Below are 21418 nucleotides of genomic sequence, written 5' to 3'. Positions count from 1 at the left end.
AGAAAGTCAGTTAATTGTCTATAATACGGAGTTTAACTTCTTAAATTGGCAATAACATTTTACCATTTCTCTACTTTCTTACATTAAGTGTGTAAATCTTTCCAAATTTTGCTGTTTTATTGTCATATTTTTTTTTGCTTACTGCTTTGATTCTCTTTTTTCAGGTAAAATGGAAAAAGTCAGATGTAAAATTTGAAGATCGATTTGACAAATATCTTGATCCTTCCTTTTTTCAACACAGGGTAGGTAAATTATGTATTTTAAAATGATTAGTATGTCTTTAACATTAATGGGCATTTGGGGCGTGATGCAACAACCGTGGCTTTCAAAGATATAACTAAAGGTGGTTTCAAATGTGTGCTTAGAGTCGTAGTGTGATAATTTTGGAGCTACTCCTAAAAGCCTCCATTTACCATGCCTGTAGTTTAAAGTAGTGGTTTTCAACTGCTGGTCTACAGACCAGTGCTGGTTTACCCCACTCTGTGGAAATGATTTTCAGCCATGGACTAAAGCTACTTCACCGATTTCAAAAGACTGAAAACCACTGGCTTAAACTAAGTAAGAATATACAAGGAAAAATATAGAACATAGCAAGTCCAAAAGGCACTTATACTAAAGAGGCAAATATTGGATAATGTGATATACCTCTGTGGTCAAGTAGGCTTCATAATACTGAAACTCAGAATTGGACACATATGATGAATTCAGACAGTGTTGGACTTTCATATATTTTCCCTTTCCCCCTTTTTTTTGGTGGGGGGGCGCTGTCACACCTGCATGCACTTAGGAGTTACTCCTGGCAGTGCTCGGAGGATCAAGCTTGGGTCCACTGTGTACAAGACAAATGCTCTATCCACTGAACTGTCTCTCTGACCCTGGAGTATTATAAATTTTCCTACAGGAGGCACCTTGTTTTGTTTTTCTGTTTTTTTTCTGTGTGTGTGTGTGTGTGTGTGTGTGTGTGTGTGTATGTATATATAGTGATATGTCACTGTCCTCCCGTTGTTCATTGATTTTCTCGAGTGGGCCCAGTAACGTCTCCATTGTGAGACTCTGTTGTTACTGTGTTTGGCATATCGAATATGTCACGAGTAGCTTGCTGGGCTTTGCCTTGTGGGCGAGATACTCTCAGTAGCTTGCCGGGCTCTCTGAGAGGGGCAGAGGAATCGAACTCAGGTCGGCCATTTGGCTGCGTGCAAGGCAAGTACCTGCTGTGCTATCGCTCCAGCCTAGATAGATAGATAGATAGATAGATAGATAGATAGATAGATAGATAGATAGATAGATGTCTACTGTAATTAGAGGATGGGATGTGATCAGCAATGATTTTTTCTTTTTTTTTTCTTTTTTTTAAATTTATTTATTGAATTGCTGTGGGAAAAATTACAAAGCTTTCAAGTTTAGGTCTCAGTCATGCAAATATCAATCACAATTCCCTTTACCAATACTTATTTTTCACTACGAAGAACCTCAATAAGCCCCCCCATCCCCCCCCCAATGTCTGTGGGGTAGATGAATTCTAGTTAACACTCTGTCTACTTTGACTAGCTTCATTGTTTTGATAAAAGTTGCACCATTATTATTTAGACTTTACACCCCCCCCAAACTCAGCCATGCTGAAAAAGCATTGTGAAATGATTTGCTTTCTACAGCTGGGTTCAAGAATTAAATGATGTTGCGCGGCCGCATGGTTTTGGATTTCTGCTATTTTATTTATTAACCCTGCAAGTATTTCTACTGAGAGTCAGATAATTAAGAGATTGGTCTTTGTGCTTCTGCGGCCGTGGCCCTGCCGGAGAGCCGCTCGTGGGGGGCAACTGGTGACCTCGGTCGGGCGAGAAGGACGGGCCGGAGTGCCCCCCCCCTTCCCCGTCCCATGAGGTATCCATTGCACCCCCACCCCCTGCTCAGACCTGCTCTCCACCAGGCTCCCATGCGGCCGCCATCTTTCTTTCCCTGATTTTTTTTCTTTTTTATCTTTTAAATTTTGTTTTTGGGGCCACACCCAGCTGTGCTTAGGGCTTACTCCTGACTCCACACTCAGGAATCACTCCTGGCCGTATGGTATACCAGCGATTGAACCTGAGTTGGCTGTGTGCGAGGCAAGTACCCTACCCACTATACTATGTCTCTGGCCCCCTTTTTTTCTTTTATAAGTGGGAATCCTATATAGAAAGAAAAGTCAAGAAAAGAAAATTTCTGGTACATTGCTGCTGATTTTGATAAGGGAGTTTCTATTTTTATATTACAAAAATTGGATTTTATTTTTTATTGTATTTTTTTGGTGATTCTCTAAGGATAGAGTAGGACATAAAGGAATTTATCTTGATTTGTGTCTTCTGCATTTTGTGCGTTTTTTTGTTTTATTGGTTCTTGTTTGATTTGCTAGGGGGTGGGGGTATTGAACTACACTCAGTGCTCAGGACTTCCGCCTGGCTCTGTACTCAGGGATCACTCTGCAGTGCCAGGGATTCAGCCAGGGTTGGCTTCATGTAAGCCTAGTGCCTTAACCTTTGTAATGTCTCTAGCACCTCCCTCTTTTGAATTCCGAAGTTGGGTTTTGGTCTTGGTTGTGAAGGTGTGTTTTTTTTTTGTTTTGTTTTGTTTTTGTTTTTGTTTTTTGCTTTTGGTCCACACCTGGGGGTGCTTAGCACCTCCTCCTGGCTCTGTGCTCAGGGATCACACTTGGTGGAGCTGGTGGATCAAATAGGGTGCAAGTCAGCTGCATACAAGGCAAGTGCCCAACCTGTTGTACTATTTCTCCAGCCCTGAAGTTGCTTTTTGAGATAGATCATTTGTATTATTACTGCTGGGTTCCATCCCCTTGGGTCTCAGGATAAAAGAAAATTACTTGGGATTTTGTCCTTACACTCCTCCTGGGGCTATAAAAGCCACCCCCAGTGTATTGTTAGATATAGATATAGTGCTCAGGAAGTTCTGAACGTGGTAATGGGTAATGGAAAGACACAAATCGCTTCAATATTTAGATAACTTTTGAGAATATGAGGACTCTTGACTATTTCCTGCTGGAATATCTATACCTGCCTTGTCTCTAGTTCGATTCATAAATGGCTGCCTTTTGCATTTTCACTAGTAGAGCAGTGTATCATATTTATTCACTCGTCAAATTTTAATTGAATACTTACTGTGTAGTGAACGCTGTTATGTAAGTGAAATACATTAGTGCTGAAGGTCACATACCTGAGCTGTCTTGGAGCTGATATGTTAATGGAGGCAATGTGTTCAAAGATAACATACATTGATAAAAGTTTAAAAGAAAAAGCTATGGGCAAGAATGTCTTGGGCAGTGAGTTATGGTCATACACATGCGCTCTGCATTAGACATTTGAACAAAAAACTTGAAGGAATCAGAGGAAATAAGGATGTGGATCTCCTGGTAATGCCTTTGAAAAGTGTGTTGTTGAAAACCTGCTTGATGTGTTTGAGGAGCAAGGAGGCCAGTGTGGCTGGAGCAAAGACGTTAGGAGTAAAGTCAGAGGGGCCACTATACAGAGAGAAAGGGGTGGGGCTTTACTGTTACTGATAGAGCCGGAGGCACAGCAGAGCACCAATCTGGAGCATTCCAAAATCCACAGTGGGCGGGCAGAGCAGCTGTGGAAAATGAGTGAGGAGAAGCAGCAGTCAGAGGACTATGATGGTACAGTGTTAGTAAAGGTTAAATGTATCAGAGAAGGTTGGGCAAGCAGGGCTTATCATTGGATGCTGGAGTCATTAAGAAGTTTATTGCAGGTCTTTGGGAGAAATCTTGGGGGCAAAAAAGTGAGAGCATTGTTTTTGAGTAAATGAGGGAAGGAGGCCTGGTAATTTCATTTGAAAAGTCTTGGTATTGAACACTGAAAGTATGAGAGTACAAAAGGGTAGGCGAACAAACCTTTCAAAACATCCTAGCTTAGAAACTTTCTTCAGTGTTTATCATTTGCCAGACACTATTCTGTATGCTTTATATTTATTATTTTGTTTAAACTGTAACAACCCCAGGGGATAAATTATTGATAGGGACTTTTGGAGACTTAATAATGCAGAACAATGAAAGTTTAGGGGTGCTAAATGAGATGGGGAAGTAACATCTCAAAGAGTAGATGAGATCTACAGCCTGTCCAACAGCACTGTCCTCCCATTGTTCATGGATTTGCTCGAGCGGGCACCAGTAACGCCTCCATTGTGAGACTTGTTACTTTTTTTGGCATATCGAATACACCGCGGGTAGCTTGCCAGGCTTTGTGGTGCAGGCAGAATACCCTCGGTAGCTTGCCGGGCTCTCAGATCTAGAGCCTAGTGGAAAGATTAAGAGAAGAAGTAACTTTGAAGAGATTAGCAGGAGGAATGACAAAGAATATCAAGTATATGGAATTAGGCCCTGTAGAAAATATATGGAATTAAGCCCTGTAGAGTAAAGGTGTGAATAAAGATTTTAATTGAATAGAGAGAATGATCGGGAAGTAAATAAATCGCTGAGGTAAGAGATCTAATTCCATGGAGGAATGTTTGGGTGTTAAACTAGAGAATTAATCATTTTATGATTAATTCACATTTTATGCCATGTATGTGCAATTGAAGTCAAGAACCTTAGCAACATGGAGAAACTCTGGGAACCTTACTATTCTCTGTGCCGAGGGTAGCTAATTTGTAAAGGTGTGAATAAAGATGATGACTGAACGGAGAGAATGACTTGGAAGTAAGTAAAGTAAGTTGTTGAGGTAGGAGACCTAAGTCCATGGCAGTTAACTATGATGGTTTAGTCTTGGTGTTTTGAGTTGATCAGCTAAGGAGAAAGGGTTTTATTTACTGAATGTTGTGCTGTTTTAGACAGGGAGCCATTCTTTTTATATATATTAATATATCTTAATAACTGTCTTAAAAGATAGTATTTTTGTACAAGAAAACAGACATCACAGTTAGAAATTGGCAGAACCTAAATAAAACCAGATCTGTTTGACACCAAAGCTCATGTTCTTTCTTGTTATGCTGAATGTAATATGCTGTGTGACTAAATTATACTTAGTTTGTATAATAAATTTTATTGTGAAAATCTCCATAAACTGCATTGTGTTTTTAATGTGTCTGACGCTTACTGTAAAGAAATCCAGTACCTTTCACAGTGAATTCTCAGCCCCAGTATGCCTTAAGTTTAGATTTTGTATAAAAGATTTTTTTCCTCTGTTAATGTCTTGTTACCATGAAACCTGTGAATTTTGTGATTTCATGTTGCTCACCTCTTATCTTATTATTTTAGATACATTGGTTTTCAATTTTCAACTCCTTCATGATGGTGATTTTCTTGGTGGGCTTAGTATCAATGATTTTAATGAGAACTTTAAGAAAAGATTATGCCCGATACAGTAAAGAAGAAGAAATGGATGACATGGTGAGAAGTTACACAGTTTATACTATTTAAAACCTCTGAACTCAGTATATGGGATATTGTATTATAGCGCCACAGTTTCTTATATAACAACCATAAGGCCAGATAGAATTTAAATTTTACAATTTTTAAGTTTTATTTCTCTTATTTGTTTTGGGGCCACCACGTGGTATGATAGGCTCCTGCCCTATACTCAGGGAGCCATGTGGTACTAGGGATCAAATCCAGTCCTCTTAGCATGCAGAGCATGTGCTCCAGCCCTTTAAGCTATCTCGCCAGCTTAGAATTCAGAGTATTTTAAGTGTTAGAAAAGTGTAAAATTCCCAGAGGGAGTTTTTTTTTGTTTTTTGGTCATACCTGGCAATGCTCAGAGGTTACTCCTGACCGTGCACTCAGAAATCACTCCTGGTGATGCTTAGGGAACCAAATGGGATGCTGGGGTTCGAACACGGGCCAGAGACATGCAGGACAAGCAACTTAACCTGCTGTACTGTTGCTTTGCCCCATTCCCCTCCACCCCCAGGGAATTTTGACCAAATATATTAATGATTCTTTTTTCAGCAAATCATGGATGTTCAGCCTAACTGTGCTAAGTAAGCATTATTAGACTGGGAAGATAGTTTAAAGGGCTGGAATGCATGCTTTATGTTCAGGAAACCTCGTTTTGATTCCTAAGCACAGTGAGCCAAGAGTAAGCCCTAAATACTGCTGAATATTGTCTTAAAAGGATAAATTTTAAAAAAAAATTAAACTGTAAACGTCATATAAACATGGAGGGGAGTGGGGACACGCAGTGATTCAGAGGCTTCTTTTATCAGAATGCGTAAATAACCTCTTGATAGTTCAGCCTAAATTTTGCTGTCCAGTAAGAATATGTCAGATTTAGAAAATGAAATTTCAGCATTCAGAACTGTTGGTTAGAGAATGTATTTTGGCCAGGGAAGCAGCTCAAAGGCTATGCTTTGTATGTGGGAGTTGGTTTGACCCCCAGCACCATCAGGTGTACTCTCCTACCCAAATGGAAGACATTGAAACCAAGTCTGTAGGCTAGGAAGATAGTGCAGTGGGTAGGCTACTTACCTTGTACATGTCCAACCATGTACATGTTTGATCCCTGGCACTCATAATACCCTGAGCACTGCCGAGTGCCGCGCAAAAGACAAAACAAAAAATAGAATTTTATCTTGGAGGGTATACTCCTGTATTAGTCAGCATTTAAGAAATACTATTACATATTGCTTATATCAGAGTGATGGTAAAGACTTACCTTCATTTTAATGGGTTCAGAGGGAAGGTATGCTTTCTGCATAATAGAACAATGTTGTAAATTTTTAACATGCTGATATGTGTTGTGAAGTGTCAGGGAGTAGGCTAGACGTAACAGTGGAGTCTCATCCCACAAATTTACATTGTCCTGAGGTACTGATACTTATTTAAAAACAAGTTAAGATTCTGGGGCTGGAGCGATAATATAGCGGATAGAGTGTTTGCACAGCACACAGCCAACCCGGGTTCGATCTCCAACATCCCACATGGTCCCCCAGCACCACCAGGAGTAACTCCTGAGTGCAGAGCCAGAAGTAACCCCTGAGCATCGCCGGGTGTGACCCCAAAAGCTTCCCCCCACAAATTGAAAACTCCAAAGCTGTGACCAGAGTGATAGTACAGTGGGGAGGGCATTTGCCTTGCACATGGCCAACCCAGGTTTGATTTCTAGCATCCCATATGATCTCCTGAGTACTGCCAGGTGTAATTCCTGAGTGCAGAGCCAGGAGTAACCTAGAGCATCGCCGGATGTGACCCAAAAAGCCAAAATAAAACCTCTCAAAGCAACAAGTTTAGGTTCTTAGTTGAAAAGGAACATTGAATTTTTTTGATTCTATGTATATTAACTGTTAATTTCTTCATGTTTTTGTAGATTTCAGGGTATAATGGAAATTTCTCCATTGTTAAGTGTATCTCAAGTACTGTTTATGAGGCTGTTTTCTTTTGCTCTCTATTTAGACCCTGGTTGTACATGAGCCAAAGTCACGATGTAGTTATGAATATCAAGAATAGCATCTTGAGTGTATCAGAAAGAGTTAGTGTGCTTTTCTCCTAGTTTGACATTTCTTTTTGCGTCTAGACCTTTTTTATGTATGATATTTTTATCAGATCCAGGATTCATCTTCCTGTTCCTCAGTAAATTCTATTCTTCAGTGTTATGTTATTAAAGTAATTCTAATTTAAAATGTATATCCTTAATATTTTGAATCACTTAAAGTAGTTGTAAATTGGAGGGAAAGAATGTGTAGCCATTATTGTAATTTTTTGCCTATTTTCTGTATTTTAATTTGATTTTCAATGATTTTTTTTTCTCTTTACATGTATATATTTGTAGGATAGAGACCTAGGAGATGAGTATGGATGGAAGCAAGTGCATGGAGATGTATTTAGACCATCAAGTCACCCACTGATATTTTCCTCTCTCATTGGTTCTGGTTGTCAGATATTTGCTGTGTCTCTTATTGTCATTATTGTTGCAATGATAGAAGATTTATATACAGAGTAAGTGCTTAAATTTTGTTTTCGAATAGTTTGAAACCGTCTAAGTCAAACATACTGAAATTGACATACTCAAATCTTAGAATTATAGTGCATAAATATTATTGCCGACAGATAATGAACAGCAATCTTTGGCTATCATATTTTTCTAATACATGGAAAATATTTTAATTATAGAAGTTATGTTCCATTGGAGATAGGAGCAGAGTTACAGTGTCAGTCTAGAAGTTTTAATAAAGTGAATAGGCGGTTTTTTTCCTAAAGTTGAGTGCCCGTTAAGATCTTTCTTAAGCACAAGGATTTCATAGTTTTTTAAATTAATACTTCAAATTTACTTGCAAAACCTGGAGACCATAGCAATCACAGAGACAATTTAGGGATAACACCCTTGTCTTGTAAGCAACCAACCCAGTCCCAGATCCATATTCAGTCCCCTGGGCACTGCCAGATATGACTTCTGAGCAAGAGTCAGGAATAAGACGTGAGCACTTCTGGCTATGGCCCAAACACCGCCAAACAAAACCAAAAAAACTATAAAAAAAAGCATTGTAAGTAATGGAAGCATGGTTGGACAAGACACATGAAGTTAGGAAAATCTTGAATGACTTTAATCTTTTCTTTACATAGTTTTTGGTACCTTTTTTTCCTTTGTGGACAAAACCATTTAAAAGAAATTCTCTCCTTTGTTTTCTTCTAGAGATTTTTAGCTATTAATATAAATGTTTGAGGCATATAACATTAATGTGCCACACCCTCTGCACCCTCCAATATCTTCCACCACTGCTCAATGTTCTACCACCACCCTCCTCAGCAGACTCCTGTAGGCAGAATATCAGGGTTAGTTTTCATTGGCCATTGTCTATTTTTCTTATTTTGTTCCTTTATACTTGACAAGGGCTGGAGCGATAGCACAGCAGTAGGGCGTTTGCCTTGCATGCAGCCAACATGGCCGACCCGAGTTCGATTCCTCCGCCCCTCTCGGAGAGCCCGGCAAGCTACCGAGAGCTCCCCGTGACGTAGTCGATATGCCAAACACAGTAACAACAAAGTCTCCAACGGAGACGTTACTGGGCCCACTCGAGGAAGTCGATGATCAACGGGAGGGCCTTTACTTTATACTTGACATACGAGTGAGACCATCTGATAGTTGCCTTCCTTCACACTCAGTTTGCTTAGCATGACATCCTTAAGTTCTACTGCAAGACATTTTTGATTTGAGGTCTTTATGAAAAATCTATAAATTTACAAATATCTCAAGTCTTTTTTGAATGGTCCTATAACCTTGTATTCCAAGAGCTACAATCTCAGGGAAGCAAACACAGTGAGTTTGAATAGCGTACCTTTACACTAGGCACTTTACATGATGCTCTATTAAGTTCTCCGTGAGAATGACACTTTTCTCCACTTGCATTTCATATCTATTTCAGCTCAGAATGCAATCATTCTTCGTATACTGACATTTGGGGAACAAGCAATAAATTATTGAAAGAATGGCACTTCGGTTATATATTAAATAATTATACTAAATTGCTGTTTTCTCCACTAGAAAATTCCTTGAGTTTGAGCACAAGGATTGGGTCTTATCTTTGAATTTGCAAACATGGGGAATTTACTTAAATCATACTTAATGAGCTGAGGTGAATGTGTGAAACTTTTGTCATTTATTTACCATAGAGCACAGCAGGTAGGATGTTTGCCTTGCACGCGGCCGACCCGGGTTCAATTCCTCCATCCCTCTCGGAGAGCCCGGCAAGCTACTGAGAGTATCCTGGCAGAGCCTGGCAAGCTCCCCGTGGCGTATTTGATATGCCTGCCAAACACAGTAACAACAAGTCTCACAATGGAGATGTTACTAGTGCCCACTTGAGCAAATCAATGAACAACAGGAGGACAGTGACAGTGACAGATGTACTTTAAAATAAATGACCAAAACCTAAATTTTAGTATACTTATAAGTTCTGGTAGCTATTTCTTATTTTAGATATAAAAAATATGTTTGGATGACTAGATGTCATATAAGAAAAGCAGTCTAACAGAGAACCTTTCTAAATATACAGTAAAGTATGCAAAAATTAAATTTATGCTTTACATTGCATACCGATTCATCCTACCAAATTCACGACTGATTATAGACCACAAACTTATCAGTTACTAGTGGATTTATATTTCCTAAAATTCAACTTTTGCCTTGTTCCTTCTCAAATGTTAATTTCCTACATTTTTTTTTGCAGGGGGAAGGGGCACACTTGTTAGTGATCAGGGATTACTCTGGACTCTGCTCAGGACTCACTCCTGACTCAGGGGACCATAACCTTGGATAGCTGTGTGCAAGGCAAGCACCCTAACCACTGTACTATCTCTAGCCCCAGTTCATTATTTAATGTAGAAGTTCTTCTGCTTATGGATCTTTATATTTTAGAAATAAGAAACTCCTTCTGATGGTGTCAGAAGGCAAATCAGACCTTGTGATTTTAGATTGTGGTTACTATGGGATGGCTGTACTTATTTGAAGTGAACATAATTATGTCTGATAAGTACTGAAGCGATGAGTATTGTGATTGAGGTTACATATTAGGTACTTCATGCACATTAGTTCCTTTAATTCACACATTAATCATGTAAAGCAATTGTTATTCTCTTCTATAGATGAGAAACTAAATCTCAGAATGGTTAAGTAATTTTACTGAGATCACAAAACTTGTCAGTAAAAGGGTGTTAATAAGCTGGGATCAGAATCTTGTCACTCTCCATCACTCTTGATTTATTATGGAATTAAAAAAATAAAGGTAAAGTAAAGGTAAAGGCCCTCCCGTTGATCATCGATTTGCTCGAGCGGGCCCAGTAACGTCTCCATTGGAGACTTTGTTGTTATTGTGTCTGGCATATCGAATACTCTCGGTAGCTTGCCGGGCTCTCCGAGAGGGACGGAGGAATCGAATTCGGGTTGGCCATGTTGGCCGCGTGTAAGGCGAACACCCTACCCGCTGTGCTAAAAAGCATTCGGAACTGTTCCAGGGTAGGAATAGGAATGATTCTGTAGGATAAAGAGCAGTTAAAAAAAGAAAATTGACTTTGTCTTGGTAATCACCGAAAGAGTCAGAGGAAGAAAAATTATTTATGGGACCGGAGAGTTAGTACATTGGGAAAGATGCTTGCCTTGCATATGTCTTCTCTAGGGTTTGATCCCTAACACCAACGTCCGATTTTCCCTAGCACTGCCAGGGTGATCCTGGAGCACAGAGCCGGGATGAGGTACTAAGTGTTGCTGGGTGTGACCCCAAAACAAAACAAACAAACAAAAAAAAAACCACACAAAAAAACTTACTAGATAGAATCAGCAGCAATACGGATGCCCTCTAGTGTAATGCTACTGTGGAGAAAGCAGAGTTTGGAAAAGGGCTAAGAAAGTCTAATAAAATGCTGCTGCTGGTGTGAAACTTGAAGTGGAGTGTAGTTAAGTGACGGCAAAGTAGCTCTTTGGATGTTAGGTGAACAAGGAGGCCGCTCCTTTTCTGCTTTGAGGGGGGAAAGTGCCCTTGGAATATTTTTGAACCAAAAAGGTGGAGATACTCCGAACATCAATATTGCCTGATGCTCTGTTATTCTCCCATTCAGTGTCGACGTCCTTGAGGACTGCAGTCTTTTTTTGCTTTTTTGGGTTACACCCGACAATGCACAAGGGTTACTCCTGACTTTGCACTCAGGAATTACTCCTGGCGGTGCTCGGGGGACTATATGGGATGCTGGGAATCAAACCCAGGTCAGCCGCATGCAAGGCAAACGCCCTACCCAGTGTACTGTTGCTCCAGCCCTGAGGACTGCAGTTTTAAACACCAGCTAGTCCTTGGACTCTTAAGTCACATGAGCAGCCTTTTGTATTATCTCTGCTGATACTAAGAACTGACTAGTGTCGGGCTGGTCTGGACTAAAACAGATTTTTTTCGTTTTCAGCATTAGATCTGTCATTTTCTACACCCACACGTTATAAACAGAATGGGCTGAATTTATTAACAATAGTGTAGAGAAATAAATACTTGTGATTGTTTAGTTTACTAGAAAAACAAATTTGGTTTTTAAACTTTGAAACAATCACATTAATTTTGCTTTACTAGCAGACAAAATCTGAAGTAGTTGAATTGACTCAGAGGAATTTTTCTTTTAAAAAAATCAGTATCCTTTTCTTAGAATGTGATTGGTTCACAGGGTTGTGAAAAGTTTTAGTGCCAGTTCTAATAAGAAATGAGAAATATTTGTTTAGAATAAAATATTAGGAACCCTGAAGGTTTTAGAAAGTTAAAACCAGTTAAAATCAGCATGGTATCATTTAAGTGTGATTTGGGACAGGGCGGGGTGAGGTGCCCGATGGCACATGTAGCAATGTCTAGGGGCTTCTCTTGGCTTAGTGCTAGGGAGTTTCTCTCAGTGGACTCAGAGGACCATTCAGTGCAGGGACCAAACTTGGGCCTATTGTGTACATAGCATGTGTTTACCTCTCTTGTTGCCTCCAGGTGCAGTTTTTATTAGAAATTGATTTTGTTAGCTAACTTGTGGAATTCCTTTGCAATCCAGGATGTGCTAATTCTGTTTCCATAAGGCTATTTTAACAGTTTCTTTCAATTGCTGGGTAAATTTTATTGTACATGTTTTTGCCTATATAGGAGAGGGTCGATGCTCAGTACAGCCATATTTGTCTATGCTGCTACATCTCCAGTCAATGGTTATTTTGGAGGAAGTCTATATGCCAGACAAGGAGGTAACTTATGTTATCACTTTTTAATTACATATTCTAATATTTTATTGTGTATTTTGAATTTAAAACAGGTAGATGCTGCCTCTTTAAGGTCCTTGTTTATTTTATTTCACATAATCCCTATCAGACTTGTTATATGTTCTGTCTTGTTTTTATGGAATCCTCGAATTTTAATTTTTGTTCTCACTAAAATTAGCCCTGGTGAGTATGTAGGTGACTGTACTTAAGCTATTAATGGTACTTTGTTTTTCACTTTGAGGACTGTACCCAACAGTACTCAGGGTGCACTCTCTGCTTGGTGCTTGGGACTCACTCCTTAGTGGTGCTCAGGAGACTATGAAGTGCCCAAGATCAAACCTGCGGCTCCTGCATGGAAAGCATGCGCTCAGCCTTTTGAGCAATCTCCCTGACCCTATTGATGTTATTTTACTTTGAAGCACCTACCTTCATAGAACAGCTCCATGGTGGACTTCATAAAGTGAACAGTGGAAGGATAATAGAGAGGAGAGCTGTTTATTTTGGTTGGCTTATAAATGTTTATCAAAGGACACTGCAGAAAGATTTCTATTACTCTGTGTCATAATCTCTTGCTAAGAGTGTTTCATCTTAAATAACCCCTTCTTTTTGTGATCTGGAAATGATAGAGGACATGTACAAGACAAGGAGACTGTTTCTTGATGCTTTTTAATGTGAGCAGCAGGCCTTTAAGTTCCTTTCCTTTGCTGTTCTGTAATTTTCTGGAATCAGAAAGGGCTGAAACTAGTAGACTTACATGTATTAACTAATAAAGCATGGTTGAAGTACCTTAAAACTTTACTTCTAAGGATATTTCTCCCCTAATATGTTTTTTTCCTCTACCCATCTTAAGTAATCTCAACATTTGGGCATTGTCTCTTTGGTAAGCTACAGAGACTTGCAGGTTATAGGGACTTTATAAGTTATAGGATTAAGGTTTTCTCAGGATATCCAGATTTTCTGTTGATTCTTTCATTTGTCCTCTTAGACGTACTGTGGTCTTCAACTAAAGTGTAGATAACTTTTTGGATTGTCTGAGGGAGTATGAGTTTTATCATACAGGACAATCTTCCTAAGGAAATAAGGATGCCTCAGGTAACTTCTTATATTTTACCTGAAAAGTAGATTTAAGAATTTTATAGTTGGAGCCAGAGAGTAAGTAGTACAGTGGGTAGGGGGCTTGCCTTGCCTGCCACTGGCTCAGGTTCTATCCTTGGCATCTAATAGGGTCATCTAAGTACTACCTGAGTGCAGAGCCAGAAATAACCCATCAGCATTGCTGGGTGTGGACCAAGCTTTTTTTTTTTTAAATTTTTATTAGTGAAACAGCATGAAGTACAGTTGTAGACTTACGTGTTTTTGTGCTTGGGTTTCAGTTATACAATGATCGAACACCCATCCCTCCACCAGTGCCCATTCTTCACCACCAATGATCCCAGTATCCCTCCCACCCCTGCATCCCCCCAATCCCACCCCGCTTCTGTGGCAAGGCATACCCTTTTGTTCTTTCTCTCCTTTTGGGTGCTTTGCAAAAGAGGCATTGAGTAGCAATCATGTTCCGTCTATAGCCTACTTTCAGCATGCATCTCTCATTCTGGGAGGATCCTCTCAATACCCTTTATTTGGTGCTCCCTTCTCTATCTGAGCTGCCATTTCCCCTAGCATATGCGGCTGGCCTCAGCCTTGGTGTAAACCTCCTCGCACTTATCTCAGCTATTCTTGGGTGTTAGTCTCCTATTTTGTTACTTTATTTTCCCCAGATGAATGCAATCTATGTCTGTCCCTCTCTTTCTGATTCATTTCACTTAGCATGATACTTTTCATGTAGTGCCACTTGTATTTCCAATTGACTTCCAATTCTTCTTTCTCAGAGGAAGATGGTGATGTCAAAATTAAAGGGGCTATCAAAGTGATTGAACTTTCTATGCCTCAATAGAATAGAATTTACTTTGTTAAAAAGAAAAGAAAAAGAAAGTGTCAGTAGCATAAAGGCATGGATTGAGAAAGATTAGGCCTTCTTTTTTTGGTCTCCATCGGTTGGATTAGGGCCATTTTTATTTTCCAGTGGCACAGTTAAATGAGATAATTTTCTGGTGAGTTATCTTGAAAAGGGTGGAGCGATAGGACAGCGGGTAGGGCGTTTGCCTTGCACACAGCTGGCCCGGCCAAGCCGGGTTCGATTCCACCCCTCTCGGAGAGCCCGGCAAGCTACCGAGAGTATCTTGCCCGCACGGCAAAGCCTGGCAAGCTACCCGTGACATATTCGATATGCCAGACACGGTAACAAGAAGTCTCACGATGGAGACGTTACTGGGCCCGCTCCAGCAAATCCATGAACATGGGGAGGACAGTGCTACCACTTGTATGTAAATTTCATGACTTCATCTTTTCCAACAGCTACATAGTACTCCATTGTGTAGATGTACCAAAGTTTCTTTAACCAGTCATCTGCTCTTGGGCACTCAGGTTTTTTCCAGATTCTGGCTATTGTAAACAGTGCTGCAATGAACAAACAAGTGCAGATGTCACTTCGACTATACTTTTTTGCCTCTCTGGGATATATTCCCAGGAGTGGTATTGCTGGATCAAATGGGAGCTCAATTTCTAATTTTTTGAGGATCGTCCATACGGTTTTCCAAAAGGGCTGAACCAGTCAGCATTCTCACCAGCAGTGAAGGAGGGTCCCTTTCTCACCACATCTGCGCCAACACCGGTTGCTTTTGTTCTTTTAGATGTGGGCCAGTCTCTGTGGTGTGAGATTATATTGTTTTGTTGTTGTTTTGATCTGTATCTCCCTGGTGATCAATGATGTAGAGCATTTTCTCATGTGCCTTTTAGCCATTCGGATATCTTCTTTGAGGAAGTTTCTGTTCATTTCGTCGCCCCATTTTTTGATGGGGTTGGATGTTTTCTTGTGGAGTTCAACCAGTAGTTTGTATATCCTTGATATCAACCCCTTGTCGGATGGGTATTGGTGGCCCAAACTTTTTAAAAAAAGAATCTTATAGTTCATGACCTCTAAAAAAAGTCTCCATGGCAGGAAGTCTAATGCAACTGGAAATTTATCCATGCTTAAACATGAATTTGCTTTTAGTGTGACTATACATTATGAATACCCCAGCAAACTTTATTTTTCTTGAAAGCTGACAGAGTTTGGTTTCAGCCTAGAATCTTCCAGCCTAGGGAGATCATCCTAGCATAGGAATATCACTTTTAGTATAATTTAGCAGTATCACATAGGAATATTATCTTTAGTATAATTAATCTAAAGATTATTTTCTGATTGATAGGACCTATGGCGATCTGATTATGTTCTGATGTTTTATCCCAAAAGTCCTTAAAACAAGATTCATGTAGAGTCCAGGAGTTTTTTAGAGTTATCTCAGAATTTGAACTATAATAAAACTTAAGTCTTCTTAACTGCCCTCAGTACAATTAGGTAATTTGATGTCAGGGGTCAGTAGACTGGAACTTGTTCAGAGGATCCAAAGGTGTAAAGAAGAAGCAACCACAAGGTGTAGAGAAGAAGGAAACGAAGCAGATGCCTGGGCTACTCACTGTACCCAGTGGAATGTGCTTTGAATTGTTTTTACTGTTAGAAGGAAAGGGAGAAGAATTGGAGATGGAATTCCTGTCTGAATCTGAGAAGGTAGTGGAGAGTGCAGCATTCCATTTTCTCTTAGAGTGTGAAGCAAGAATTGCAGTCAAGTAGTAGAAATACTTGAATTGCTTGCTATCCTTTGGTGGTGGGAAGGAGGAGTTTTTGAGACTTAAGAAACTAAATAGAGGCCAAAGTTCAGAACAAGGACTTTTCCTAAAGGGATATAAAAATCTAGGATGATGATTGTGTGACAGATATTTCAAAAGGAATGTATACAGAAGACAAGTGTTAGGAACTTGTTGTTTGCTTTTGCTATAGTACTTTCTATTTGAGTACCTACTGTTTATGTCCTCATTATGACTTTCAGTAGTGAGCCAGCATTTATATACTGTTCCAAAGAAGTGTGCAGGTGCCTCCCTGGTGGTCCAGTTGCTCGTACACACTGCTAGTTTAGAAAGACAGTGAGGAGCTCTCTGTCAACATAAACGTGATTTCAGATGCTTGATTACATCATTAAGAAAACCTTGATAGGAACCGGAGAGAGCTCAGTGACCTGGAGTGCTTTCTTTGCATGCTGGAGGCCCAGATTCATCCCTGGCTCTCCTGGGCACCTCTGAGCAATAAGCTGGGAATAACCCCTGAGTCACCAACATATGAAATCCAAAAACAAAAATAATTATTTTTTTAAAAATAATAGGTGTTTACTATTTAGAATTTGGCGATTCAGAGGTAGAAGAAATAGTTAAACTTACCGAGCTCTAGTTCTAATTGCTGGGGGGTTTTGAAATACTTTATTGTTTTTTCCTTTTTAGACAAAAATGCATATTTAAATACAGTGCTTAAATAAATTTAAACGCCAAGGTTGATTGATTCTCTTAGTACTCTTACTCTTTCCTCTCTCTCTCCCTTCCCTTCCCCTCCAATTCCTCCCTCCCTAAGAGCCTCTTCAAATGACTGCTTACATGAAACTCCAGTGTATAAAACTCTTGAAAGTTTGATTGTTCTAGTTGAGGAAGGTCTGAGGGACCTGGGATTTGTTCTTAACCAGTGACTTTATGAGCATCTCCAAGAAATTCTCAAGTATTAGTTTGAAAACATCTATCTTGGCCAATAGAAAAAAGTTGAGTGACTTACCAAGGTCATATCAGTTCATTAACTGAATCAGGATAAAATATCATATTGCACTATAATTCATTGTGTTTTTTCTAGCACACCCACTTCAAAAGCTGTGTTTTCATTAGATTTACTTGAGTAGCTGATTGGTTAGCCGATTCCTTGCCTTTTTAGTTTTATTTCTTGGCAGTATGGGAGATTCAACCAGGTCTCATATGAAGCATCTGTTTTGCCAGTGCGCTATGTCCTGAGCCTAGCTACTGTTTTGAAGCAATTATAGAATGTCAGATTTCAGAATCCTGAAGTTACATTATAAGTTTAAATAATTTGATAGTGAATAGTCCACTCTTAACTGCATGCCTATCTTGTTGATTTTCATATTCCTCTTCTCTTTTCAGGAAGGAGATGGATAAAACAGATGTTTATTGGGGCATTCCTTATTCCAGCTATGGTGTGTGGCACTGCATTCTTCATCAATTTTATAGCCATTTATTACCATGCTTCTAGAGCCATTCCTTTTGGAACTATGGTAAGTTGCTCAGATCTTTTTTTAGTCTTTTGGACCACACCCAGAAATGCTCAAGGACTACTCTGTTTAGTGCATTGGGCTTGCACCTGGCAATTCCTGAAAGACCATCCCATGCTGGGGATCAGACCTGGGCCTCCTGCCTGCAACACCGCCATTCTAATATGAGACCTGCTTGCTCTCCAGATCATATTAAAAGTTTGGTTGTACTGAAAAGTTAGGTGAGGACTAAAATCTCGTTAGTCTTCAAATGGTTTTTATTAAATTTAAACCTTAGAGCTTTTCCTTGATTTTTGTGGGCCAGTAAAATGAAAGGCTGATTATAAGCCTGGTAGTCTATAACTGCTCTTTTTGCTTCTTTTGGATTAGGGCCACACCCAGTGATGCTCAGGACATACTCCTGGCTCTGCATTCGGAAATTGCTTCTGGAGTAATTGGGGGACCATATGGGATGCTGGGGATCAAAACTGGGTCTGTACATGCAAGGCAAATGCCATACCCATTCTACTGTAGCTCTGGCCTTGCTCATATTTTTTTCATCATGAATAAAAATGACTACCCGTTGGCTCTGTAGTAGAGCTTATGCCTTTCATCTGTGAGATCCCAGATTTGGTTGGTTCCTGTTACTGAGAATTTCTTTCAGAAGTTGAAAAGGTAAATTTGAGGGCCGAAACAATAGTACAGCAGGTAGGACACTTGCTAGTGTGTGACTAACCTGAGTTTAATCCCTGGCTTCTTCCATGGTACTTGAGCCAATCAGGAGTGATTCCTGAGCACAGAGCCCAGGAGTAAGCTTTGAGCACCACTAGGTGAGTTCAGAGCCAACCTCCCCACCAAAGAAAGGAAATTGGAACAGTAATCATTGCCAGTTTATGTGTTGGTGAGATTGTTTGTGGAACCCTTTATTCACTATATGCTTTGAATGAACACACAACTTTGTTTGCTGCTTAATTGCCTGAATATACATGTACTATGTTTTCATGTACTGTATTTTCTTGTTTAACTTTCTATGAGCAACTATGTGTAGGCCTGAATTGGGAAAGGGAAGGAAGGAGAGCAAAAATGATCAGTGTAGCATTAGAACCTTTCTTAAGAAGTCCAAATGTATATGTGAAGAAACCAGGAGGAACTTACTTGAGTTTTGCATGAAAATGAATTAGCTTATATATAGTATTTCCAGTGTATTAGCATTTGGTGCAGGATTTATTCACGCTTGTATATTTGTCACACTTAATTTTTTTTAAAAAAAATTTTGGCTACACATTGTAGTGCTTAGGGCTTACTGACTGTGCTCAGGGATCACACGCATTGGTGCTTGGGGGACTATGTGGGGTGCCAGAAATTGAACCCCAGTGGGTCATGTGCAAGGCAAATACTCTGCCTGCTGTACTACTTCTCAGCCTCTAAAAATATTTTTAAAAACTATTTTCAAAAGAATATTTAGTTGCTTATAGAATTCTTGAATCTCTTCAGCAGGACTTGATGGTCTATAGTAGTTTATAAACCAGTTTCCAGATTCATGTGATTCCACATACAAAAAAATATTTTTTCATCTTCTCTTTGATTCTTTTTTTTTTTTTAAATTTTTTTGGGGGGAGGGTCTCACCCGGCGATGCTCAGGGGTTACTCCTGGCTCTGCACTCAGGAATTACTCAGGAATTACTCCTGGTGGTGCTCAGGGGACCATATGGGATGTTGGGTATCGAACCCAGGTAGGCCGCATGCAAGGCAAATGCCCTACCCGCTGTGCTATCACTCTAGCCCCTTCTCTTTGATTCTTACGTGAAATTAGAGTTCTGATAAATTTAGATGAAAATATATAAGTAAGTAAAGTAAGTAAAGGCCCTCCCGTTGTTCGTCGATTTGCTCGAGCGGGCCCAGTAACGTCTCCATTGGAGACTTTGTTGTTACTGTGTTTGGCATATCGAATACGTCACGGGGAGCTTGCCAGGCTCTGCCATGCGGGCGAGATACTCTCAGTAGCTTGCCGGGCTCTCCGAGAGGGGCGGAGGAATCGAACTTGGGTCGGCCAGGTCAGCTGCATGCAAGGCAAACGCCCTACCGCTGTGCTATCGCTCCAGCCCTCTGCTATAATCTTCTTTATTCTCCAAAAGTTTGATTGAAAAATACCCAAGAGGTGATTAAGTCCTATTTCATTTTACAGAAATACACAGTGAAGTCATTTTGTATGAATGTTTTTCTAGATGAAAAGCTTATCATGTTTTTGTGTGTCCATTATTACCAGTTTTGTATAGAGAAAATCACAGAAATAATTTTCTAACTTAACGCTTTAATTCTAGACTCTTCTTAGGGCTTTTTCTGTATCTTTAACTTTGAACTATTAATAGGCAGAAAATTATGATTTTAGTAATGTTACATAATTGAATGAAATATTTGAAATGAAATATTAGGCTGACCACATATTAGCTGTGTGATCTTGGGAAATTGGTCTTGGGCTGAAGCGGTAGCACAGCGGGTGAGCGTTTGCCTTGCACGCGAGCGACATGCATTTGGTTCCTCTACCCCTCTCCAAGAGCCGGGCAAGCTACCAAGAGTATCCCACCCACAAGACAGCTTGGCAAGCTCCCCGTGACGGATTCGATATGCCAAAAACAGTGCACACAGTAGAGACATTGCTGGTGCCCCCTTGAGCAAATCGATGAACAGTAGGAGGAGTGCTACAATGCTTATTTTCATCTGCAAAATAGGGCAATAACAGGTTAAGCCCTTATGCATATTAGGATCTAAGTAAATGTCACTGTCACTGTCTTCCTGGTGTTCATCAGTTTGCTCGAGCGGGCCCAGTAACGTCTCCATTGTGAGACTTTGTTGTTACTGTGTTTGGCGTATCGAATACGTCACGGGGAGCTTGCCAGGCTCTGCCGTGCGGGCGAGATACTCTCAATAGCTTGTCGGGCTCTCCGAGAGGGGCGGAGGAATCGAACTCGGGTCGGCCATGTTGGCTGCATGTATCCATGTATGTATCCAGGTAAATAAGTTGTTTCATGATGAAAGATACAGGCTTAAAGCATGAGAACAAAGTGCATGGAAGTAAAAAAGGATTTTAGCAGAGATTTATTAAAGAATTCTGTAAATGGGGAGCTCTGAGGTCAGGAAACTCCCATTCAGTTCAATTCCAATATTCTAAAACACATTCTTTTTCTATTTTCATTAATATATGTATATCTTGCATACTGAATTTACTTAACATTTTCTTTCATGATCAAGACTGTGTGTCTTTTGTTTTTATTTATATTGTTCTCTAAGTAATCATACACACTTTAATTTACAGGTGGCTGTTTGTTGCATCTGTTTTTTTGTTATTCTTCCTCTAAATCTTGTTGGTACAATACTTGGCCGAAATCTGTCAGGTCAGCCCAACTTTCCTTGTCGTGTCAATGCGGTGCCTCGTCCCATACCGGAGAAAAAATGGTAAAGAGAATGCTCAGACTTGTGTGATTGTTTTCACAGTATAGAAATTCTTAA

At 39.9% G+C, this 21418-nt stretch overlaps 1 protein-coding gene across 1 annotated transcript in view; it reads left to right on the top strand.

The window, feature by feature from the left end:
- The window catches only part of TM9SF3 (transmembrane 9 superfamily member 3), a 61930-nt gene that overhangs the window by 29131 nt on the left and 11381 nt on the right, over nt 1-21418 (top strand). Inside the window, exons 5-10 of the mRNA XM_056120370.1 lie at nt 165-242; nt 5255-5386; nt 7764-7930; nt 12586-12680; nt 17805-17935; nt 21225-21364. Coding sequence (XP_055976345.1) covers nt 165-242; nt 5255-5386; nt 7764-7930; nt 12586-12680; nt 17805-17935; nt 21225-21364 — 743 coding nt within the window. The remainder of the gene's footprint in view (nt 1-164; nt 243-5254; nt 5387-7763; nt 7931-12585; nt 12681-17804; nt 17936-21224; nt 21365-21418) is intronic.

The sequence above is a fragment of the Sorex fumeus genome, unplaced genomic scaffold (assembly GCF_029834395.1).
Source record: "Sorex fumeus unplaced genomic scaffold, SorFum_2.1 ptg000043l, whole genome shotgun sequence".
In the NCBI taxonomy this organism is placed as follows: Eukaryota; Metazoa; Chordata; class Mammalia; order Eulipotyphla; family Soricidae; genus Sorex; species Sorex fumeus.
Note: the sequence above shows the minus strand (reverse complement) of the source record. Positions and strands in the feature narration are given on the sequence as shown.